This window comes from Dicentrarchus labrax, unplaced genomic scaffold, assembly GCF_905237075.1.
Source record: "Dicentrarchus labrax unplaced genomic scaffold, dlabrax2021, whole genome shotgun sequence".
NCBI lineage: Eukaryota > Metazoa > Chordata > Actinopteri > Moronidae > Dicentrarchus > Dicentrarchus labrax.
In genome coordinates, this window is record NW_026136721.1 from 13,709,926 (window position 1) to 13,729,453 (window position 19,528).

Here is a 19,528-nt window from a genome sequence, read left to right on the forward strand (position 1 = left end):
GCTCAGTGTGTATAGTATTATCTTTTCAAACTGCTCCAACAACGCATTTTAGATAATGCACTACTACAAGGGTAAATGGAGCCACTTTGGTATGTCAAAGAAATGACTCTTTACCTTAAAAATAGTACGAAACATGAATTCAGTTTGATATGAAGTTTGTTCTGATCCTCCATCTACGCTCTGTAATGAACTCAGGCAGACAGCATGAACCATATTAAGCCACTGGTGGTGTGTTAGTAAACAGTGGCCTACACACACCACCCACACACAGATTTATCATCCCTTTGCAGTCAAAGTCCAGTTTTTGAACCAGTGCATTAAATGGAATACTTGGATTTAATTTTTATTTTAAATAACAAACTATTGGTTCCTTTTAATACAAAAGGAGTGTATATAGATATATGCGTACATATATACATACATAAATATGTGTGTCTTTTGCTGAATTGTATTGTTTTACCTTTTTGTCGACCTGTATTTATATCAATTAATCTAAATACTCTCAGTATAATGCAATGCAGTTGATAAAAACTGAACTGAACAGCAAGATATAGAGAAGAATTTTTTTTTTAAAAAAGCAACTATATAAACAACTGTATTTACAATGATAAACAAGAACAATAATATACAAACAACATAAACATCCATATAAGAAGACACAATATACAAGGTTTTTACAGTATTCATAACAGACAGACACGACAGACTTCCATATTTCCCTTCAATCTCCAGTCAACACAAGGTGGCGCCATAGCACCATCACATGCTGATACTATTCTCTGATACTGCCACTGGCAGCCAAAGGTTGCCATGATGAGTTGAGAGGTTTTGTATTCAGAGTAAAGAACCTCATCACATCCAGGGTTATATGACCTGGATATAGATAAGTACTGGGCTAAATTACGTATTTATTTATTTATTTATTTATTTATGTGGCTGAACAGGCTCCGAGAATCTACTTGGACATGAATTAAGGGTAGTTGCGTTAAAGGAAACTTTATTAACGTTTGTAGTTGGTGGCTCGGTTAGATTTGGTTATATCTTTTTTTTTTTTTTTAACTAATAAGCGAATTAAAATGAATACTGAAAACCCCATTACTAAAAGTTACGGTTGCTCACGGTGGAGGCTGACGTTGCAGTGGGTGTGTGAGCAGCAGTGTTGCTTTTGTTGTCGTGTGAAAGAGAGGCTGCTGATGGGGAGGGGTGGGAGCGCCGTCGTCATGGTAACAGATTAAAGGAAAAGATATTTCAGATAGCTCTGTTAGCACTTCCTGCTGCAGTGGCTTCAAACTATGGATCCGAAGGCAGGGGACATTTCAGTGTGTGGTTTTCTAGGCTATGCGTTTGTTTTCTGCTTTTTTTAAAAGTTAATATAGCACATGTGGCTAAAATTTTAACTTTTTGTTAAATATATTTTTTTGAAATCACTCATACATACAGCAGTTTCTGTGTGACGATCAGGGAAGCTGGGAGGAGGAGGAGGATGATGAGGAGGAGGAGGGGTTGATGATGGGGTGGGTGGGGGGGGGCTGGCGGTAGATGCCTTTGCAGCAGAGGAGCAAGGAGGATGTTAGTGTGTTTGTGGTGTTGCGGGACAAAATGCAGATAGGAGTGAGCTGTAACCTGCCGGTGGATGTCGTGGATGTAGCTATTGCAAGAGGAGGGATCTTGTGAGCGAGGACGCCGACCATCCGAACCGCAGTGCCAGGAGGACATTCCCAACTAGTTTAAATAAGATGGATGGGACAACTTGAGTGGTGCACTTCTGCAGGACTGCCTCACTTCTGAAGAAAATGTAGCTACCAGGCTGCTGTCTGCCTTTTCCTAAATGAAACAGCTGGGATATTCTGCTGAGATTGATCACCCACAACCTTGGTAACGATGGAAAGTGGAGTTTTTCTTCCCTGTCTGGATCAATTCATGCTGAGCCCACTTGTCACTTGGGTAAGTAATGCAGGAGGCTCTGATTTTCTGCCAGGCGCTGTGACATCAAACCTCTCACCCTGTATTCTTCCTTGTTATTTAGGTGAAGACGTTCTTGCCACATGATGGGGGCATACACTTTTCTGAATTACTGGATGGAGTCTTTCTGAATGACATAATGACGCAAATGTAAGTCACTTCATGCCAGCTTTGTTCTTGCAGCTTATATTTCATTTGTCACATTCATAATCTGGGTTATGAGCAGTGCCCAGACGGATATTCAGATTAGTAGCCTGTGTTTTGAAGCTGCCGGCTGCCGTAGACTTCATACAGCATCTGCCATTAAGTTTTACTGTGAGGTTTAAAGGGAAAAAAAACTCGATGAAAAAAAAAGATGAAATGTCAGTGCATGCACATCATCGTATTTTTTTTAAGAATTAGGTATCCCCCCCCACCCCACCCCTCCTTGTGCCATCTATAGCAGCTACTGATACAGTATCAAGCGTCTCCTAACATTCTTATCCGGGCACCAACAGTACTGGCTTTGTCACTCTGCAGTAATAAAGGGGATCTTTGTAGTCTGCAGCAGTCTTTAAATGCAACTTCCTCATTACTTACAGGTTAGGGTTTCTCAAAAAGAAAATGTTAAAATTAGCATGAAAGTTACACCTACTCAACACTGAGGGACACCACAGAGAAGAAAAGGACTACAAATGGATCAGATCTGCCAAGACGTGAGGGACATCATAGATACTGTCAAGTCGCTACTTAAGAGATTATGACTTGGGTGCCTTATGTTCTGAGGGAATTACCCTCACCCATAAAAAACACTAACTTATGTTCCTCTGGCAGCTGTGTGAAGGATGTCTGCAAACTAACACTTACTTTAGCCTCCCTGTCAGGATGAAATGGCACTTCACGGTAGAGTACTAACTGAAACTGAAGAGTTGCAAAGAAGAGGGTAAAAAACTGATGACCCAATGCACTTGTGGATAATGCTGTCTAGCCAACCACAAGTCTACAGTATGCATTCATCCCACTTATCCCCCAGAGTCACAATAACCAGCTCTAAATGCAAAACAATGCTGCGACGAGGGGAGGGGAAGAGGCGGGATAATCTCCTGGATTGGGAGACCCTCTGGGATTAGGGCCTTGTTGCTGGTGTTTAGTGGCACTGGGACACAGATGGGAGGGAGGAGGAGGAGACAGAGAGGAGATAGAGACAGGTGGAGTGGTGCTGGGCAGCTGGGCAGCATCTCTCTGTCTGTCGTCCATTACGTCTTTATGTCTGTCTCTATCTTTCTTCACAGCTGTAAATTTAATTTTACACAACAGCTTTCCTTTCCTGGGTAACAAGGTGTGAGTCTGACCTATTTTGGTCAGACTCACACTTTGTTGCCCCACTGCACAATGCTCCATTATAACAAGTCAGCTGTAATGTATGACAGTACAACTCCAGAATACAGTAGACCCGTGCCAACAGCCCAAGAATCCAGCTAAAGGGTTTCCTTTCGGGCAGACCACCCCGTTTGGCTCGCAAACAGCCCAGTTTGTTGGATGAAAGGAATGACGTCACCCAGGCTAAAGTTAGGAATGAATAGAGACCTCATACATGTTTTCATGGCGATCCTTGAGCCAAGACTTGTACCAGCTCGCAGTTTCCTCTCACTCCACTCCGCTGACAACCATTTGTTTGTTTGTGAAGAGCAGAAATGTCAAGTAAAACGCCTTTATGTTGTGTCCCATCGTCAGAAATCCCTCAGCCACATCTCAGGGTGCAAACAAAGTGAGCGGGGATCCAAGTCAGAGGATCCAGAACCTGAACTTCCTTGTCCAGCAAATCAAGACCTATTATCTGGTGAGTTTTGTTTCTCAGCCATATAATATGTTATATAATGTATCTGAGCCTCGTGCTGCTTAGCTTTCCATCTCTCTACATCGGATTACAATATCTGAACATTTCATTTGGATTTTTACCTCAATTTGCATCATCCATCACGCACACAGTGGCTCGCACATGCGCAGACCAGATTGTCGGTAGCACTTGTGTCCCAGCAGATCAACTAGTTCTTCTTAAGATGCATGCCCTACATATCCACCATGTACACATCTGTGTAATCAGCGCAGCAGCGAGCCACTGTAAAGCTGCGGTCAGAGCCACAGACAGACAGAGCTTTAGTGTGACACATAAAGTCACGAGATGGGGCAGACACCACTGATGTTGTATCTTGGATTTTCTGACTGTGTCACAGTGATTAAGTACGATTCCAGCTCAGCTTTCTTCCGTTAAGATCTGTGAAGATCACAAGAAAAGTAATTTCACTGAGGATGGGACAGTTGCTTAAGATTAGCAATGCAAAGGAGTGATGGGTTTATATATTGCTTTGTTTTCCACAGATCATCAATAGCATATCTAATTATTGTTTCTAATGTAGTTGCACTTGGTAAATTCAAAGTTTGTGTACTTTTTAGCCATGTTGCTCTTACTCAACACATTCAAGGGCCTAACAGGAAGGAAAAACATCAGAATTGATTTATGGTTGCTTCTTTGCTCGTATTTAAAGAATTCTTAATCAAGTATACTTGTAGTTTAAGTAAGTGCACTACTTATACATCCTCTCAAAACCAGTCAGTTGAACTATCCTTAAAGGGTCATGGTGGCAGTCACTGGAAAATGGGACTGTTGGATGATGGCGGACTATATTACATCAAAGACTAAATGACTCCAGTCAACTGTAGCTTTCCTTGCAAATGGGAATTAGTAATAGTTTCCTGAACTTACAGGGTCATTAGGAGCTATTAACAATCACCGTTACCCTCCACACACACCAGCATACAAACGCAAACCACTTGTATCCTGATACAAGGCTGTACCAAACAGTTTTGGTGGATTTCCCCACTGCGCCAAGGAAACTGGCTCTGTCACCTACTCATTCAGAGCACTCCTCCATTTGTTGGCTATGTTTCTATACATGTGTTTAGGCAGCTGCTATGTGCTGTACATACATACGTCCCTGTCCATTAAAGCACTTTGGCTAGACCTTAAGATGTGTTTTATTGTGCCTTTGTTTCAGTTTGGCCTAAAATGTGCTTATCTTCCCTTTTCTCGACCCATCTCCCTCGTCCCTCTGTTTCTCTTTTCTTTGCAGGATAATCTGAGACAATTAATCATGATTCCTTTGCCAAACGTGCTGCTGCTTGGCAGGACTCCTTACTGTGGTATGTTCTTTTAAAATAACCTCATCTGAAAGTATTACTCATCTCTTCTCTATTGGAGCTGCTAAGTCAGTGTGTGGTTGGAAGAATGATTAGTCTGTTTGCTGAGAATCAATGAGCACTGCATTGATTTCCCCATAATTTACCTAAGATTAAGACATGTGTAATATAGACTTTGTGTCCCTTTACTGGCTGGTTGAGTTAAAAGATCAAAGAGAGAATTGTAAAATGATTTATGCCATTTATTATTTATTTGAAATGATATTAAAATAAGCCTGCCAATGAAACTGATCTACTAGTAATAATATAATTGTTAACTGCATTGTTAAAATGGCAACAATGCAAAACAAGTAATGATCTTTGTTTCTAAATAGTGAACAATGAAAATTAGTTAGCATTTTTCCCAAAGCCTTCCCAGCACTGTAAATGGTTACAGTATTTCCTTGCAAACAGACTGCTTTCGCTCGTTCTGTTTTAATTCAATTGCGCTCTATCAGTCTGATAACCACAGTGGCTTGTGATGGTGAGGCTTTGGCAAGTGGTGACCCAAATTCACCAGCTCGTACTCGTTTCAACTTAAATCCATGCCAGCAGCCCTCACTGCTTCAATCTGATAAGTTTTCTTTCAGATAATGAACCTTTTTTTTTACTCCCCGCAGAACAAAGTCTGGAGGAAATGAAGAAACTTTTGCTGCTGCTATTGGGATGTGCAGTTCAGGTAAATGCTGACTATGGTCATTTGCATGCTGAAAAACCTCAAACAGACTGCATGAGCTGTGAAGATTTAAATCTGTTTACATTTTATGTTCAGTGCGAGAAGAAAGAGGAGTACATCGAGAGGATCCAGACGCTTGACTTTGACACCAAAGCTGCCATAGCTGCACATATTCAGGAGGTACCTGGCTTTATATGACACAAACTTTAAAATGCCACATCATTGTGTATAGTCAAGCTTGAGTCTGGAATAAATAAAGAACACTTTAGATACACTAGGTTTCACAGGCACTAGGTATTCTTTCTCATTGTATTGAATGACTGTCCCTCCCATGCTTACCAGTTGACCCACAGTCAGGAGAACGTGCTGGATCTGCAGTGGTTGGAGTCCACCGAGCTGCACCCAGATGAGCTGGAGGCCGCAGCGAGGAACATGGCCATGCACCTCCGACATCTGCTGGATCAGAGGAACATGCAGCTAGAGGTACATTCAATTTTCTTTCATCATTTATTCTGATTGTTTGTTTTATGTGAATTTGGAAATGTATCTGTACTTGTGTAGAAATACAAACATGTTTTCTACACAAAGTTGTAATTTGCGTATAAAGTGTGCATAATAAGACTTGAAAACTGTTTTCATTTTTCTACTAGTTCTACTCTGAGTGTGCAGATTTTAAGAGATAAATTAGGTACAGAGTCATGTGCTAAAGGTAATCTGTATGTGTCTTTTTTGTAGACTATAGCAGAGCTAATGCAGGAAAAGGAGGGCGTGGTTAGCTTGCTTAATAGCCCCTCCAGCCCGCAGTCCGCCAGCTACTCTCCCAGCATGCCGCAGCAACAAGCGGGGACTCAGCAACACCTGGCGGTGGAGCTGGCTGACTCTAAGGCCAAGATCAGACGACTTAGACAAGAACTGTGAGTACCAAGTGGACAGACAAACCAAATAGTTTTATTTATTTACAAAGTATTTAAATTATAAAGGGGTTAAATATAAAAGCATGAAAACTGAATAAAACCGTCCTTGTGGCTAAAAGGTTAACATATAGTTTACACCATCAGGAGCAACCATTCTAAATTCATCTTACAGCAAACATGCCAATGCAAAGGAAAACTGGAAAACACACACAGTGGTAGAAGTTGTCCATTCCCACAGCAAGCGATTGTTGGGTTTAATACTGTTGTTTTAGTATAGTATGAGTTTCTATTCAGGGTGGCTGTTGGTAAAGAGTTAGCTTTTACTCTGGGGAACTGCCAATAGAGAGTGAATGAGAGGCGGAGAGAGAGCGAGAGAGACATACTAGAGATGCCCTGGGGAGTTTGGCCCATATTACCGCCTGCTTGGCAGGTTCCATGGCTGTGCACTACCACTGACCCACATTTCCTCTGAATTTCAGCAGATACTGCATGCACATGCACACACACAAACCCTGATCCGATCAAGACCTCAGTTCCATCTTCGCTCTCCATCCCATCTTCTCTGCTATATTGTCCTCTCTTGTTGGGATGCTCAGATTCACATACTGCTGCCTCTGAGCAAACACAATGTCGCTTAAAGCATCATGTATGGTGGGACTTTGAACTTCTGAATCACCCTGGCTTTTCAGTTCGTTCATATGCATTGATATATCTGATCCTGCATGCATGTGTTTCTCGACATGTGGGAGAGAAAACAAAATGGGGTTTATGCAGTTTAATGTTGGAAGCTTTATAAGTGTGTGCAGTGCAAGTTTGTAGCAAAATTAATAATCTATTACATTAAATTACATATATTGATTAAATCTGTTCTCTTGCAGTAATGATTGAAAAGGTGAATGTGTGTTCTCACACATGTATTTTGCCATTTGCAGCATTTAAATATATATAAAAGTATTGCAGAAAAGTAGTAAGTAGTGCACACTAACCAACCTGCCTGACTGTCTCTCTGCACTGCATATCTGACCGCTACCAGAGAGGAGAAGAGTGAGCAGATGCTGGACTGCAGACATGAGCTGGAGAACATGGAGGCAGAGCTGAAGAGGATCCAGCAGGAGGTTTGAAGAATGGCAAAATAGATTGCAGCTCCTTCTGATAGTCACATATAGTAAACCCCTGCCCGCTCTGCAGATTATACAGATTATTGCACACCATACTTTGCTGCATAGCAGCGCTTAATGGCAGCAAATTTAAACCTCTGAACTCTGACTCAGAGATACAACTACAGCTTATAGATTTGTCTGAACAGAAGATCTAAATTTGTACTCTCTGTTTAAGCTTTGTGGCTTAGGTTGGCTGTGTTAGTTAGCATGGTTCATATGTTTCCAACAACCAAACTGGAAATTAAAGTAGTATTCATTGTATTATGGCCACTTTGAGGAAGCAGAACGAGCTAACACATGGCAACATCGCAGCTTTGCTAGCACATTCGACATGTCACCGTATAAAGTTAATGTATGTTGAACATGCTAGCAATTACACAGCCTATTTACACATCCAGCAGGCACAAAGCAACATTAGCATTCATACTGAGTCATGTCTGTGTCCACCTGATGAATGTAAATCCAATATTCACTTTCCTTTCAGTTCCAATTTAGTCCTCACCAACTCCTTAGGGAAATATCTGGCTCTTAAGCTGCTAAATGCTCCACCGGCTAGTTGCTAACTATGTCTGTATTCCCTTTGGTGCTGGGCCGATAACGTACAGTGGGTTAATCAAAGCTGCCTGCTAAAAACGGCTGCCTGCCTGAACCTCAAAATGAGGCTGATGACAGATGGAGACAGAATCAAAGCAAAAGTAACAGACAGTAAAACCAAATCAATGAGCTGAAAGACACTAAAACAGAGAAGCAGAGTCGGGTGATTATTCTGTGTGAGTTCCTTTCACAATACAGGTTCTCATGATGTACTGTTAATACATCCTGCATTGAGTAATGCGGCTTTAAGTACAAATAATGTAACAAACTAACACTGACATAAAACATATATTGGTGACTTCCAGGACCAAGAATGGTGCTGAACTTTTACATTTTAGCCATAAAGTATGCCTCTGTCTGAACCCTCACCAGAACTCCCAGCTGCTTGTAGATGCCCGTGCAGCCCGCACCTACCGCGACGAACTGGATGCCCTGAGAGAAAGAGCCATAAAAGCGGACAAGCTGGAGAGTGAAGTGGGACGTTACAGAGAGCAACTACACAAGATAGAGTTCTACAAGGCCAAAGTGGAGGTTAACGCTGTTTTATAAAGGCTTTACCAGTGATTTTGATTATAGATGCTTAGAGTACTGCAATTTCACAATCACATATTGAGTTATTAGATAATAACATGTAAGAATGAACAAGAAGGTAAAACATGTAGTTAAAGAACAACGTTTAGTGTGTGGAATATGAAATATATAAATAATATATATAAAGAGTTATTTTTGTGTTTGTGTCTTCAGGAGCTGAAGGAGGATAACAGGGTGCTACAAGAGACCAAAGAGGTGTTAGAGGATCAGTTGGCGGGCTGGAGGGCACGCTCAGATAAAATCCACCAGCTGGAGAAGCAGAGTCTGCTGCTGAAGGCCCGGGTCCACGACATGGAACAGGTCAGTCATTGGCACACAAATAGGTGTCTTCTTTGTTATCTTTGTGTTGCCTTCTATTAAACCTCTTCCACAAGTGACAACAGAGATCAGTGGCAATGTAATTCAAAACATGTAGAACTCTTCTATGGATGTCCTCTTTTAGATTTATTAACCATATAGTCCCTTCAGCAGCTGGACAGAATCTGTTCTCATACCTCTGATACTTTGTGTCTACACTTTAGGAGCGGGAGGCTGATCGGAGGCGGATTGAGGAGCTGCAGGAGGAGAACCTGGCTCTGTGTTTGGCTCAGAGGAGGAGCATGGAGGAGTCCCAGCACCTGGGCTGGGAGTTGGAGCAGCTGTCTAAGACCACTGAGAACTCTCAGGGTAAGAGCTGGTGACACAGTAAGATGAAGTAATAGGATAATAAATGGAGGGGTTTGGTTGAAATGGTATGGTAAGTAAGGAAATGGATATGTAAATTATGTAACGCATGAGTGCTTTAGATTATTAGCCCTTTTTATCTACTTTTTGTATCTATTTTTTATGTCTCTGCATGCTATTAAAATGTATGTACATGGATCAGGTTTCACCAAAACATTTATTTTATTGTAATTGTAAATTGTGATTTACAGATGTATTATGTCAGTAATCTTTTGTTGAAGCTTGATTACTGTATATCAAATTAATGTAACTGACATGAATTTAAATGTATGTAAACGTGCAGGTATAATTATTACAAAGTTTAAAAACTTGCTACTGATCCTACAGACATTTGATAGACTAACTGAGCTAAGCTACACTCAACAAACATTGAAACTGTGCACAGACATAATAAAGGTCTCCATGAGTGTGTTAAACTCAGCGCACAGCACCTTTTTTTATAGCTAGTACTTCATTCTGTCTGTCTCAAGTCCTCCTTCAGTTAAATGCCATCATGTGTTTGTGTAAAGGCCAGCAGTCTCTGAGCGAGGAGGTGAGTGAGAGGACCTGCAGTCGGATGCTGAAGCTGGAGAAGGAGAACCAAAGTCTCTTAAGGACCATAGAGGATCTCAGAGCTGCCTCTATGAACAACAGCACACAGCCCAAACATAGCCACCACCTTGAGTGTGACCATGTCTGCCAATTGGTGTGTAGCACCAACAACTGTACCTCGTCAACAGATGAACAAACACAGGAGATGCTTCATGGAGATTCAAACTGCCATCAGCCGCTCCACGCAGAAGAGCTTGACGGAGTTCAGAGTGAGATCCTCCTCACAGATAATACAGACCTTCATATTCAGGAGAAGGGACAGCGAGAGGACAGGGACAGTGGAGATCATTTCAAAGAACAGTCTGATCTGGAAGTCTTGGAAAACAATCACAACAGGCTCCATTGTTTCGTTGGATCACGTGATCGCTCCCCTGGCTCTAGGAGCAGCAGTCCCTGCCATGACAGCATCTTCACAGGTCTGCCAACAAGGTCCTCCTACGCCAGCAAGCACACACAGCGGCTGGAGGCCAAGTGCAGGGCCCTGGACACGGTTAATCAGCATCTACAGACTTCCCTTGATAACACCGGTAGGTTCTGTAGATCAAATAAACATGAAAGATTGTAGTGATTCAGTCATACAATTACTGATTTGTCAATTTGTTTAGACCGGAAAGTTCAGCGCCTGCAAGCAGAGGTTCAAGAGCTGGAGGCAGAGAACCAGAGTCTGCAGGCCACTTTAGAGGAACTTCGGATCTCTGCCCGACGCCTGGAGCAACTGGAAACAGAGAAGCAAAGCCTGGAGCAAGAAACCACAGTCCTTGAGAGGGAAAAGAGGCAACTAGAGAAAGAGAATCGACGACTCCGCCAGCAGGTAAGTAGGCTTGTTTTCAAAGGGCAAGGTGTCAGTAAGGTAGGATCATGTTTGGAAGACTTACACTGCCCTTGAATAAATGTTTCCTTGTTCCATGTTCCTCTGTCTCAGGCTGAAATCCAGGAAGCCAACTTAGACAGCAGCAATGTCTGTATGGCCAGCCTGGAGAGGGAGATGCGTTTTCTTGTAAAGGAGGTTGAGGGGTTAAGGGAAACTGCTGAGAGGGTCAAAGGCCTGGAGGGAGACAACAGAGAACTGACCAAGCAAGCTGCTATCGACCAGAGGACCTTGGCCACCCTCAGAGAGGTGAGGGGAGAAGTCTGTGCTGTTGAGTTTATGCTGACTGAATAAATAATCTGCCCTAACGTTTCACTGATGATGCTACAGCAGCATTGTGCATGTGTTTCACAGAGCTTCTCAGGTTTGACCTTTGATAGATTTTATGATTTGAACAGATGCAAGATCCACAAGTCACAAAACAAGTACAAACATTTATTTTGAAAAATGACGTAAAAATGAACTTAATGTGTTTGCATCACCCAATCAGTGACAGTAACGTAGTTGCTCAGAAAGCATTCTTCTACTGTAAATGCTACTACCTGCAAATTAACATAAAATGCGCAGATTTACTGCTAATGAAAATTTGGTCATTATCTCCTGGTTAAAACCCCTAGAACATCATTCAAAAAAGGCTTCTCCCAACAGTAAAATGAAATGTGTTCTGTTTAAGTTCCAAAAATTACATTAAATGTCAATAAATGTCTCTCTAAAGAAACTATGTGGTGTAATCCAGGTATACTGTCCATTTTTAGGAGCTGGTGAGTGAAAAGCTGAAAACCCAGCAGAGAGGCAATGAACTGGAGAGGCTGGCCCATGAGTTGGAAATGAAGGTCCTGAACCAGGAGAGTACACAGCAGGCTGAACAGGAGGCACCAGACAACAGGTGCTTACATACTTTTCATGACGTTTGAAGGGAATATTCTGAGAAATCAGGAGTGTTATAAAGCCACAGTTGGTACAAAATTCTGTATTTCCTCTATGCAGCAGGTTCAAGATGCTGGAGTCAGAGTTGGAGTCGTCTCTGAAAAAATCTCTTCAGATTAAAGATGACAAGATGGCAGCTTTGGAGGCTCGTCTACAGGAATCCTCCAACCTGAACCAGCAGCTGCGCCAGGAGCTCAAGACTGTAAGTCATGTCAAAAAATTTACCATTGCAGATCTGTTAGTGACATATTGGCGAAAGAAAGGCATTGTACTTCGTTACAGAGCCAAGTGTTTGACACCTTTGACCTCATAGGTGAAGCTGAGCTATGAGGCCTTGCAACAGAGGCAGGAGGAAGAGACAGCATTGACTTCGACTCCTCCCAGAGAGACTGGCAGGGCAATGAGCGAATGGCTGCGTGAAAGCCAGGAGGCCACCAAGGAACTGCTGAAACTCAAAGACCGTCTCATTGAAGTGGAGAGGAATGTCAGTGGTTGGCCCTTATTAAAGTAGATGACCTATACAGTGACCGATTTATAAAATTATACTGTTTGTTCTTAAATACACTAGCACTTGCTTTTGATGTTGGTTTATGTTAATAATAGACCAAACAATGTACTGGTACATTTGACAATAATTAGAAAAGCCAACATATTTGACAGTTGGTCAAAGTGGGATCAGCATCTTAGCTCTCTCTTCTCTTCTCTTCTCCACTCCTCTCCCCTCCTCCCCTGTCCAGAATGCGACACTGGAGGCAGAGCGCCAGGCTATGCAGGCCCAGCTGAAGCAGCTGGAGAGTCAGTCTGACAGCCAGCAGGCTCAGATCCTCGCCCTGCAGAGGCAGGCTGCCTCACTGCAGGAGAACAACACAGCCCTGCAGACACACAACGCTAACCTGCAGGTGCCACTAAAATACACACTATTCTCTGTGGTACACCGATAGAGTCCTGTAAGATTTTCTGTAAAGCCTCTGCATCAATATGCATGCAGACAAAACACACTGAAAGCATTCATGCTACATTAACTCCCTTTCTTCTGTAGGTGGAGAAGTCCACTCTGAACTCACAGAGTGCCTCCCTCATGGCTCAGAATGCTCAGCTGCAGCAGCAGCAGTCGGGGACGGAGAGCGAGCGGGACAGTGCCATACGGGAACGTGAAGAGCTGCGTGGTGTTCACGAGCAGTTATTACGAGACCACGAGCGGCTTGCAGCTCTGCATGAGCGTCAGGCCATGGAGTTTGAGATCCTGATGGGCAAGCATGGCTGCTTGAAAAATGCCCATCGCACACTGGAGCTGGAGCATCGCACACTGCAGGACAGGTTTGGGAAAGGAGAGATATAAGGAATGTGGATGAATTATCATGCCATGCCTGTACAAGGTACCAGCATGTTCACGTTCATGTATGTGTGTTTTCATGCATGTGTTTGTGTGTCTATTTGGTGGTATCTTTAGGTACAATAGCCTGTTGCAGCAGCGGACCAAGCTAGAGGGCCTTGAGAAAGCCCTGAAGGAGGAGCAGATGAGGATGGCTCTGGAGAAGGAACAGCACAGGACCACTGCCGCTGAATGCTGCAGGCTCCGTGACGAGAAGGACTGGTGAGGAGGCACAAGCCACTGGAGCACATACACACTAATACACACCTAGACTAATGCTTGGACAAACACCTCTGTACATCTTTCTTTTTTTAAGGCTGAACCGGACATACCGTCAGCTTCTAAGCGACAACGAGCTGCTGACGGCGGATCACAAGCAGCTCAAGAGCCAGCTGAATGAGGCCAAGCTGGAGCACACCTGGCTAGAGGCCGACTTCTCCAAGCTCAAAAAGGATTTTCAGCAGCTGGACATCACCTCCACAAAGCTCACCAACCAGTGTGAGGTATTGAAATGTGGCAGGTTGAGCTGCTGTTATCATCAGCCTCATGTATATTATGTATTACATAATATAATCTTGTAATTTCCTCTTATCCTCGACATGCTCAAACTCTTTTTAGAGTCAGTGCTACATAGGCTCAGGAAGCTGACTTTATGTATAGTATTGCAATTAATTGCATGATAGTGTGTGTTTTGTACACATGCTTACACATGTTCACTTGTGCCTGCTTGCCTGTTCAGTTGCTGAGCCAATTGAAGGGCAACCTGGAGGAAGAGAATCGCCACCTGCTCAGCCAGATCGAGACCCTGATGCTACAGAACCGAACCTTGTTGGAGCAGACTATGGAGAGCAAGGATCTATTTCACGTCGAAGAGCGACAGTATATGTAAGCAAATAGGTCTAATACTGTGGCAGGATAATGTAGCATTAAATAGGATCTATTGTGTGGATTAACAGCATGTTACAGTAATTTGTTAATGAGCTAACATATTAAACAAACAGCACAAAATGTACTCTATTCAGGACACCAAAATACCACAGTAATCAACAGGAATCCCACAATTATAAGTGATGATCCATCTGCCCGTCTCTTTTCAGTGACAAGCTTAATGATTTGAGGAGGCAGAAGGAGAAGTTGGAGGAAAAGATAATGGACCAGTACAAGTTTTATGAGCCATCACCTCCTCGCAGGTAAGTTGTCTATAACAGTAATAAATTATGATTTTTTTCACCATTACTATGGTTAAGTGATTGGTCAATTGTCTGTTTCCACATTCTTTCTTGGTTAATTGACAATATTGACTCTCAAATTATGTTATTTCAGTTCACCTGCATATTTAAGCTGAATTAACTTTTTTAGCTCTGTTTTTGGTTTCCACTTCCTGTAGGAAATAAGTCTTTACCTGATAAATGCTCTAATATGGTCACCAGCTAGTTGCTTTAAATGCCCTGTAGATTACAGAGTCAGATTCTAGTTTTTTGTATGGGTCCGTCACTATGAGTCACCCATTTCACAGAAACATTGTGTCGTAGCCCATTGTTAATATACGTATATTGATAACAGCAGCTTTAAATATACTTTAATCTGAATGGTAGACAAGCATTAACATCCATTGCTAGTCTAGCTCACCTCTGCATGATTGGTGATTTTTTATTGGTGATGGTGTTGTTTCTCTGTGGACCAGCCCAGCCCCCGTCTATGTTATTATATCTTCATTATTTGTGTCTTATTCTGTTATGGTTTCTCTTTGCTCACATATATCTGCCTCTCCACAGACGTGGAAACTGGATCACTCTTAAACTGAAGAAGTTGATTAAATCCAGTAGCCGTGAGCATGGGCCCGACCGCCCACCCACACCCACACACTCAGGTGCTGCTGAGCCACCCCTCTTCTGTCACGACAACAGCTCTTTCATCAGCTCAGATGGGTCTGGAGGCTCAGCTTCCACCTCAGCAGGTGATGCTTTCTCACCCCGACGTAACAGCAGTGAGTATGACCTTCTTCAGTTTACCAGATCATCTCCCATTGACTTGGTGGAATCGGTCTCATCAAAGTACCAATGCCCTCCCTTCACTGCTTCAGCCATAGACCAGGAAGTAAGATCATCATCAGAAGCAGGGCACATAGATCATTCAGGAGTGTGTTCGTGTAAGGTCCAGCCCACAGCCAGAGGACAGAGGGGCGTGGGTGAATCAACAGCCTCAGCTGGTTCATCTGCACATGAAGCTGCATTTGTAGGACAGACATATTTGAGAAAACTTCCCCCTGCACCTCAGCAGTTTTCAAAGAGACACAAAAACTCAAAGTGGATTTTAAAGTAAAACTGTTTAAGCACTGTTGTCATGGGTCTCAGTTTTATTAATTGAAGTTAACAAAAGCTGGAAATGCTGAAGAGAAATTTTCAAAACAGGCCTTTAATTTACCTTTTTACAAACCCTTACACATAAAGAATGAGATCTTAGTAATTCCGAAAAGATAGCAAGTCTTTAGAGAAGAAGATCCAGTTGCTCTGTGTAACAAATAAAGAATATAGGTGCAATGTGTTTATAAGAGAGTGTGTGTGTGGGTGTGTCATGTCCAAAGGGTCATTTGTCCTGATGCATGATGTTTGTGAACTTTCCTCAACAGTCCTCAATATGGCTTCCCTGTGTCCTTCTCGTTCGTTAATGCATTTCTTCGCTCCTGCCTTCCTCCCTTCTTTCCCTTGTCTTTTTCTTCCCTTCTTACCTCTCTCCCCCCTTACATCAATCCCCTTGTCTGCCTCCCATGTGGCTGCACTTGCTGTTAAATAGCCACTCTGAAAATGTTTCCCCGTATGAGGAACAGGCTGAAGGACAAAGACAAAGTCAAGTCCCTCTTCCGTCGTTCCATGTGTAAGAAAGACTGTGGTCCAGTGTTTACCCTCGTCTTGACTGTAGCCTTTTATTTCATTGCTAACTTGATATATATATATATATATATATATATATATATTATAATAATCATACTGAATCTATGCTTTATTTTATTTGTCACCATCTGCTACATGCCATAACAAAAAAATAACCCTAGGTTGAGTAGCATTGTCAGCAAGGATGCTTCCCAGCAGAGTAAAATTGGCAGTCATATGTTTGCATTTCACCACACTAACCTAAAATAGTTCAATATATTACAGCTTTAAGCATCTGCACCAGTTATTTTCTAGCCAAGTGGCTATATTTGAAGACAATCTGGGGTATTAATAGAGGTCAAAGAAATGCTGCATTGCAGGAGGACACTGGTGCGACATGAGCTCTTTCCTACCACTACACTGTAAGGAAACATTAACAGTTTTAAACCACAACTTTAGACTATTGCGTTGTTGATAGAGAAAGCAAACCATCTCTGTCTCCATGTTTCCTACGCCAGAGAACCTTTAAAAATACCTTTAATCTCCATGACCACATCACCTGTCTGTCCCCCTGCCTCATCCACTCCCCACTTCTTCCACCACTCGGTCCAACAACGCAGCCCTGAGCAGCTTGGTGTACCCCTCGGCCCTGTTCGAGGAGGAAGGGTCAGAGGCTGATGTGGAGGAGAACAGGAAGAACGCACTGACCTCATCCCTTACCACATCCATTTTGTCCATCCTCCACCTTAATCATCCCACCACTCTACCATCTGGCCACGTCACCACCACCACCACCACTGACACCACCAACACGGTCCCAGATGTTTCTGAGCTTTGGGTGACAGGTAGAGGCATTCATGAGCCACTGTTTTGTTTGATGTCATCTTCAGTAGTTAGACGCTAGAATAAAAGTATAGAGGAGAGTAGAGCAAAGACGGCACTCTCATGAGCTTTTTCTCATTTGAAACATAGAAAGCCAGAAGTGTCAATTGCTTGTACCTATTCAGTGAGTTCTCACTTTATGCCCCACAGATAAAGATTCGAATGACAGCGCTGTGCCATCTGGAGTTGAGGACAACGACGAGCTGCAAAATCACGGTAAAGCCCTGTGGATACTCGTTTAGAGGATTCAGCAAGCATACAGATGTATTACCAGCTCAGGAATTAGAGTAAATCCATCAAATTGCAATCATGACCTTGTTTCATGTTAATCTCTATGCTGACCGCAGAGGCCTTTAGAAAGACTCTGCTGCCCCCTGTTGATCAGTAAGAATATTATTGTATTGTAGCTCTTAATACAAACATCATAATCTCTTTCCAGGGCTGAATGGCGTCCAGAGTCGAGCCCAAAGTGAGAGCAGCGGTGAGTTCAGCCTGAGCCTGGAAAATGAGCCATGGTCAAATGGCAGCAGCCCGGTCCAGCAGCCCCCATCACGCCGCTCCTCCTCCTCCTACCAGCCACCCAGCGATACCTCCACCCCCCAACACACAAAGAGGCAGATGCAGCACAAGGAGAAAGCTTCTACCATGCCCATCACCAGCAGTCAGAATTCAGATATCCAGGCTACGACAAAGCAGAAAGATCTTGTGCTCTCTCAGGACTTCTGGCTCACAAGGGGGACGAAGAGCATCCGAAGGGGGTCAAGAGGGAAAGTGATACGTCGTTCGTCAGATTCAGGGGGCGCAGTCAAAATGAACCCAGGGCTTAATGGGATCAATTCAAAACCCAGCTCTAGCAAAGCTGAAACTACCCAGGCCTCAGTTTGTTCACCTGTCACAGTGCTGTATGTTCAGGGTAAGTCATCTTCAATGTCTGGCTGCCTCAACTGCTTCTCCACCCCTCTGGGGAAAGAGGGGCGGCTGAAAGGGCCCAGGTCGCCCAAAAGTCTCCCCCGAGCCAGCAGTGTAATTTCCACAGCAGAGGGATCGTCCCGACGCTCCAGTGTAAACAGCGACTGCAGGGTGATGGTCAAGACTGAACCGCACTCCATCCAGGCTCCAGGAGAGAGCAATAATCAGGAGGCCAGTCAGAAGCAACCAGAGCCAGACGCCAATAACAGTGAGTCTGAGCCCATTCCTCCAGTCAAACCTCCCAGAGACCCAACGGTTGTTGTTCCCACAGACCCCAAACCCCCTGTGCAGGAGTCACTTTTTGCCTCCTCGTTCACTTTCAATTCTGTCTTCTCAAACACGATCTTCAGTGATTCTGTGGTCACAACCACGACTAGTCTGGACGCCCTTGGCAACAACCAGACCTTCCTCTGTCTGAATGCTTCTCTGGTACAAAACTGTCCACTTGAGAGCCAGGAGTCTCCTCTTAACACACCACAAACACTGCTCAGTTTGGAAAATGAGAAGAGTCAAAATGCAGAACATGCAGCTGGGCTGGAGGAGAGGGACAAGCCGCTCACCACTGCATGAAACATCATTGAATATTGTTTTGTTCAAATAAAGCAGGTTTTACTTCTCATCATCGACTGAAGCACACAATTTAAGTCACTGTAATTGAATGTGTTTGCATTTTATTCCACTGACTACCTGCGTATACAGTAACCTTAAAAGGTGTAAATAAAAATTATGTTTAGATACTTTTGGTTCACACTGCTTTAGTAACATTACCAGCTTTTATGACTCATTAATAATGTATATAATGTGTAACAGATCCAGAGATTCACAGTATTATTTTCCCATTCTGGGTCTCTTTTACACAAACTCTGTATAGCCCTAAGTGTGGATAAGTATCCTTTGTTTTACTCATTAAAATTAGATTGGTGTTGTGTCTGGAGTCTGTTTACCTTCACTTTACCACACTGACAATCCTGTTATGTATATTTTCGATTGCCAAAACATTTTGTTCTTTTCTGCTGTTTCTATTTATGCCCTGTTACTCGGACAGATTTTAAATTATTATAAGTTGCTGTGTCTGTTAAAGAGTTAAATTGGAGCCTGGGGGACGTTCATACTGTGTACATTTTGTTAAAAAAAAAATAGGATGTGTACCTGCCCGCTATTTCCCCTTAAATAAAGAAACCCTGTGTAAAACGTGTATTTGTGTGGTCATTCT

General features: G+C 43.0%; 1 protein-coding gene across 5 annotated transcripts; it reads left to right on the top strand.

The window, feature by feature from the left end:
* The first annotated feature begins 1,527 nt into the window (after positions 1-1,527).
* Positions 1,528-19,506, top strand: ccdc88aa (coiled-coil domain containing 88Aa). 5 transcript variants are annotated; one of them, XM_051385111.1, is made up of 29 exons: positions 1,528-1,944; positions 2,027-2,112; positions 3,676-3,781; positions 5,073-5,142; positions 5,799-5,857; positions 5,951-6,034; positions 6,197-6,337; positions 6,590-6,768; positions 7,802-7,883; positions 8,895-9,053; positions 9,267-9,413; positions 9,635-9,779; positions 10,346-10,954; positions 11,033-11,238; positions 11,350-11,544; positions 12,051-12,181; positions 12,283-12,424; positions 12,536-12,706; positions 12,960-13,121; positions 13,262-13,539; positions 13,673-13,816; positions 13,911-14,097; positions 14,334-14,479; positions 14,692-14,784; positions 15,370-15,581; positions 16,388-16,468; positions 17,085-17,309; positions 17,497-17,562; positions 17,786-19,506. In XM_051385111.1, the coding sequence occupies exons 1-29, from the start codon at positions 1,882-1,884 to the stop codon at positions 18,883-18,885; spliced, it is 5,469 nt and encodes a 1,822-aa protein (XP_051241071.1). In that variant the 5' UTR covers positions 1,528-1,881; the 3' UTR covers positions 18,886-19,506. The 5 variants fall into 5 exon arrangements, with proteins under 5 accessions (XP_051241071.1, XP_051241072.1, XP_051241074.1 ...); XM_051385112.1 differs by having other exon boundaries at positions 12,286-12,424; XM_051385114.1 differs by lacking the exon at positions 17,085-17,309.
* The last annotated feature ends 22 nt before the right edge of the window (positions 19,507-19,528 follow it).